At 56.7% G+C, this 5,875-nt stretch overlaps 1 protein-coding gene across 1 annotated transcript in view; it reads left to right on the top strand.

Moving 5' to 3' along the window:
- Nucleotides 1-200: 200 nt before the first annotated feature.
- The window catches only part of CSPG4 (chondroitin sulfate proteoglycan 4), a gene marked incomplete at its 5' end in the record, with an annotated part of 11,756 nt that continues 6,081 nt past the window's right edge, over nt 201-5,875 (top strand). The window contains 4 exon segments of the mRNA XM_010194522.1: nt 201-401; nt 1,128-4,709; nt 4,984-5,463; nt 5,824-5,871. Of these exon segments, the coding sequence (XP_010192824.1) occupies nt 201-401; nt 1,128-4,709; nt 4,984-5,463; nt 5,824-5,871 (4,311 nt within the window).

The following is a 5,875-nucleotide window of genomic DNA, read 5'->3' as shown; positions in this document are numbered from 1 at the left end:
TGACACAGTCTTTCATTTCGTGACCACATGCCATTGCACTGAGTCCCTCCAGGGCTGATGTATACTGGGTGCTGAACGCCCGCCAGCTGCAGCTTCAGGAGCCCTGCTCAAGCCAAGTTTTCTCTATGGTCTCGCATCCACATAAGGGGAAGAGCATCAGCCGTCCATGAGGACAGGCTAGGGGGGCTCCAGATTCACAGCCAGGGCTGTGCCTGACCCTCTTTCTTCTCTCCCCAGCCTCCTTCTTTGGGGACAGCTACGTGGAGATGCCGCTGGCGGATGCCTCGCGGACCGTGCGGCTGCACCTGCAGTTCTACACCAGCCAGGGCAATGGGCTGCTCTTCCTTGCCGCTGGCCAGCCTGACCACCTCCTGCTCCAGCTGCGAGCCGGCAGCCTGCAGGTCAGCATCCCAATGGAGGCTATGGGGCAGCACCCAAAAGCAGCAGTCCATAGGGCCAGACAGAAGAAAGGAGAGCCAGGTTACTGAGACCACTGCCAGGGGACGTCAAGAGGAGGGTGGACAGAGTCTTGGGAGAACCAGTTAAATACAGAGAAACAGGGTGCAGCTGAGGAAGCTCCTCACCCACTGCCTGGGGTGATGCTGGGGAGACCTAGACACCAGCATCCCCTGTACACTGCATGGTCGGGCATAGTGCACAGCACCCTCGGGGTGTGAGGGGGTAGGGAAGAGAAAGGATGAGCCAAGAGGCTCCAGAGAAAGGAGAGGTTTCCATGAGCAGACTCCCCCCATCCCACCATGGGCCAAGCCCAACTGGAGCTTGGAATCACGACAGAAGAATAAAATTCCCTCTTGTGGTTTTGGTGTTGGCATCCACCGTGAAGGAAAGGAGCAGGGAGCACACACCCTGCCTCTCCTGCAGCCTGAGGTGAGCCACCAACCACATGTAAACCAAAGCAGAAGAGCAAGAGAACAGAGATAGAGGGCAGCAGGCAGGATGAGGCAGGGACAGAGGAGATAGCATCTGGCAGAGATCCTCTGTGGTGGGAAGCAGTGGGACAGTGGGATTGGGAGATGGAGGACCCCAAGGAAACAGCCCTGAGACTGAGGTTTGATGAGGGTTTCTCCTGTGCCTGACCTGAGCACTTCCCATGTCCTTCCCTGCAGGCCAGGCTGCGGCTGGGCTTGGAGGAGGTGATGCTGCAGTCCCCAGCAGGGCTGCAGCTCAACAACCTGGTGGTGCATGACGTGGAGCTGCTGGTGGAAGACAGCAGGATGATGCTGACCATCGATGGCCTCTTCAACAGCTCCACGGACATCTCAGGACCCATACGGGAGCTGGACATCCAGTACGGCCTCTACGCCGGTGGGACAGGCAGCCTTGACCTGCCGTACCTCTCCGAGGCCAGCTCGCCCTTCAGAGGTTGCCTCCATTTAGTGACATTCAATGGCCTGGATGTCCTCTCCCCCCCGTCCTCTGATGGCAGCTCCAAGATCTTCCACCAGGTCCAGGAAGGGTGCAGCACCCAGTTCTCTGCAGAGCCCGAGGACCCCTTTGGGTTCGTGGGGCCACACTCCTACATCGCGTTTCCCACGTGGGATGCAAGGGAGGAAGCAACAATCGAATTCGTGATAACGACAAGCATCACCCAGGCACCCCTCATCTACCACACAGGGCTGGAGAATGACTTCTTCTACCTGGAGATCTCCAATGGGCGCCTGAGAGGGTTTGTTGAGAAGGGGAACGGCATCATTGTCCTGCACAACAATGTCTTCATCAGCGATGAACAGCAGCACTATGTCAAAGTCTACATGAACACCCACAAGTTTGAGATCCTGATTGATTACTACGCCTCATCCACATCCAACCGGGGCATCAACAACTATCTGGACCTTCAGGGAAACCTCTTCATTGGAGGTATGAACGAAAAAGCTTTGCAAAGGCTGAGGGAGCACCATCTTGCTTTCATGTCAGCATGGACCATGACCAACAGCTCGTTTGTTGGCTGCTTGGAGGACCTGCGGATAAACCTGCAGAGGAGGAGTCTGCAAGATGCTGTGATCACGAAGGACATCACAGCAGGCTGTGGAAAGCAGGACCACTACTGGGACTATGAGGAGGTGTATGAGCAGGATGAAGCACCCACCTCCCCACCTCCAGATGTCTGGTTGGGAGCACCAGGGCTGGTGGTAGAACCATGCCAGCCAGACAACAGCTTCCCGCCCGCCTTCGCCAACATCAGCAGGCTGCTGCACGTCAGCCCCCTCATCGTCTCTGAGGGGGGCATGGCCTATCTGGAGTGGAAGCACGCCCAACCAACAGTAGACTTGAGCCTTGCAAACATCCGGCAGTCCCAAATCCTCTTTAGCATCACCAATGACCCAAGGCATGGCCAGCTGGAGCTAGACATTCCCGGATCCAGGAGCAGAAGGAAGTTCACCTTGTTGGACATTGTGAATCGGAAAGTCAGATACATCCACGATGGCTCCGAGGGGCCCATGGACCAGCTGATGCTGGAGGTGACAGTGACTGCCCAGCAAGGGGTCCCCGAGTGCTTACGGCAAGGGCAGATGTACCTGCTGCCCATCATGATCAACCCCATCAACGATGCCCCACAGGTGATCTTTCCCCACGGGAACCACATGACAGTCCTGAAGCACACGCGGAAGCACCTGACCACAGACATCCTGCAGGTCCTAGATGATGACACATCCTGTGATGACCTCGAATTCCAGCTGCACAGTGACCAGCATATAGAGGAGGGTTACGTGGAATATGACTTCCACCCTGGAGTGCCCATCGAAGAGTTCTCTTGCAGGGACCTGGAAGCAGGCAACATCATCTATGTGCACCAGAGTGGGACAAACTTACAGCTCACCTTGCAGGTGAGCGACGGCACAGTCCCAAGCCCCATTGCCACCTTGAGGATCCTCGCCATAGACCCTGACATCCGCCTGCACAACAACACCGGCCTCTCCATCTCCCAGGGAGGGGCTGCAAGCATTACCACGGCCAACCTGTCAGTGGAGACAAACGCTGAGAAACAACAGGTCGCCATTCTGTACATCTTCACGGAGCCTCTAAGGTATGGTGAGGTCCAGAAGCAAGGGAGCATGGGAGGAGAATGGAAAAAAGTTGAGTCCTTCCACCAGCAAGATCTGGAGCAAGGGCGCATCCAGTATTTCAGCACAGACCAGGAGCACCGGCTGGAAGACGTCACAGAGAAGCTGAGATTTGACGTCCAGGTGGGGCAGAAGGTCTTGCAAAACAACACCTTTCTCATAAGGATTAAAAGAGCCACCATTAAGATGAGGACCATGGTCCCTCTGCAGATGAAGAACAAGCGGCACAGAAATATCACTAGTAAGGAGCTGGAGGCAATGTTGGAGGATCCAAACTCTGCCCCAGGCCCCTTCCACTACGTGATCATCCAGGCTCCCAAAAAGGGAAACCTGGAGCTGCTTGGCAACAGGTTGACAGAAGGCTTTGGATTTACCCAAGATGACCTGCAAAGAAACCACCTGAGCTACACCGCAACCATCAGGAACTCTCAGCAAGCCGAGGACACCTTCCAGTTTCGTGTCCATGCTGGTGAGCAGCACTCCCCTGTCTACACCTACACAATCGGCATTGGTGGGGACCCTGATGCACCAGTTCTGACCAACATCCTCCTGACCGTGCCAGAAGGGGGCCAAGCCATCATCTCCAAGGACCACTTGTTTGTACAGAGCATGAACAGCATGGACTACCTCTACGAAGTGATTGAGGGGCCAGTACACGGGAGACTGGCCTGGGCTGCGTCCCATGGCTGGGCCTCCAGAGAGGAGATCATGGAGTTCACCAATGATGACATCCTCCACCGCCGGCTGCTGTACCAGCACGACGACTCCGAGACGCTGGAGGACGACATCCCCTTTGTAGCAATCAGGCAAGGCGAGGGCAGCACCGAGTCCGATGCGGAGGAGGTGAGAGGTGTTTTCAGGGTCTCCATCCAACCCGTCAATGACCACACCCCAGTGCAAGTAGTGAACAAGGTCTTCAATGTGGTGCGCAATGGGCAGCACCTGCTGACAACAGAGGACATCGCCTTCACTGACAAGGACTCTGGCTTCTCCGACACACAGCTGGTGTTGGTGAGGAAGGACATTTTGTTTGGCAGCATTGTATCTGTCGATGACAGAAGCCACCAGGTCTATCGGTTCACACAGGATGACCTGAGGAAGAAGAAGATCCTTTTTGTCCATTCAGGGGCTGACCGGGGCTGGATCCAGCTACAGGTCTCAGATGGCCTCCACCAAACCACAGCCCTCCTGGAAGTACAGGCATCAGACCCCTACATCAAAATAGTCAACAACACCGGTCTAGTCATCCACCAGGGGAGCCAAGGGAGCATTGACTCATCTGTCCTCAGCCTGGAGACCAACATGGACATCAGGTCAGATGAAGAGATACGGTTCCTGATAACAACCCCACCAAGGTGGGGAACTGTGCTGAGAGGGGAGCAGCCAGTCATGGCCTTCTCCCAAAGGGACCTGTTAGCAGGAGAGATCTCCTACCGCCACAACGGGAGCAGGAACATCAGAGATGAGCTTCAGTTCACTGTAGAAGCAAACGAGGTGGCAGTGGAGGACACACTGGCCATCAGTGTGTTCTTGGACACCCATCCCAGCCCCCTGCACCTAGTCAACCACAAAGAGATCCATGTCTTCCAGGGAGAAGCAGCTGGGATCAAGGAGGAGTACTTACTGGTGAGTATCCCCTTCTCTAGTCATTTCCCAAGCCTGGTCACCAAACCAGGACAGCTACCAGTAGGACTCCATTTTACTCCATCTGCCCAGAGCAAAGGACTAGTGCCCATGTCAGGCTTTGCCCAGGGGCAAGGGGAGGGTTCAGGCACAGCCTTGGCAAGACAGTGACTTGCAGCTCATCCCACAGCAAAGCCTTGGGGCACAGTGGCTGTGGGCCAGCCCAGCCTTGCAGGGACTAACGGCTCACTCGTGCCTTGTCTCCCCACACTCTCAGGTGACCCATGAAGAGATTCCTCCCCAAGACATAGTCTACCTGGTGAGCAGCCTGCCGACCTCCGGCTTCCTGGCCATGCTTCAGGACAGTCAAGACTCAAACGAGCAGCCCAGCCTGGACCCCATCCAGTCCTTCACCCAGGAGGACATCAACAACGGCAGAGTCCTCTACCTCCACTCCAAGCCAGAGGAGGAGCGTGACCGGTTTGTCGTGGACATCACAGCCAGCAGTGCGGACCCACTGGAGGGGGTGGTGGTGAGCCTAATTGTGCTCCCCATCGCCATCCCCCTGGATGTCCACAACATCACGGTGACAGGAGGCGGCTCTGCTACCCTCTCCACAGGCATCCTCAACATCCCCAACACCTACTTCACTGCTCTTGGTGTGGAGTTCAAGGTGCTCGAGCCTCCCCGGTTCGGCACCCTTCTAAACAGCAAGCACCCCGGGCACGGAGCTCTGCACAGCTTCACCTGGAGCCAGGTAGAGCAGACAAGGGTGCCCCCTTGCTCACCACACTGCTTTCAAAGGGGGTTTGGGAAGAGGCAGGGTTGGGCTTCAGGGCTCCTCACCCCATTGGAGATATTTGCCCTCAGGATAGAGGGGTTTGGAGTGGCAGATTTGGCACACATCAACCCCCAGGTTGTGCTTAAATGACCCTGAGGGTGCAGGGTGGGGATCCCACTCCCAGTCTTTGTGCTGCATCCATCCCGCAGGGTTGCCCCAGCACAAGTGGTAGGCGCTCAGATTGCTCCCCCTGCCAGGCTGGTGCCCAAGACCCCACCCCAGGGGGGCCAGCAGCCTGTGTCCCCCCAGGAGGGTCACCCAGCCCCTGCCCCGCAGGTGGAGAACCAGCAGATCCAGTACCGGCAGGACGGCCTGCGGACCCAGGCCG

The sequence above is a fragment of the Mesitornis unicolor genome, unplaced genomic scaffold, assembly GCF_000695765.1.
Source record: "Mesitornis unicolor isolate BGI_N332 unplaced genomic scaffold, ASM69576v1 scaffold31980, whole genome shotgun sequence".
NCBI lineage: Eukaryota > Metazoa > Chordata > Aves > Mesitornithiformes > Mesitornithidae > Mesitornis > Mesitornis unicolor.
Note: the sequence above shows the minus strand (reverse complement) of the source record. Positions and strands in the feature narration are given on the sequence as shown.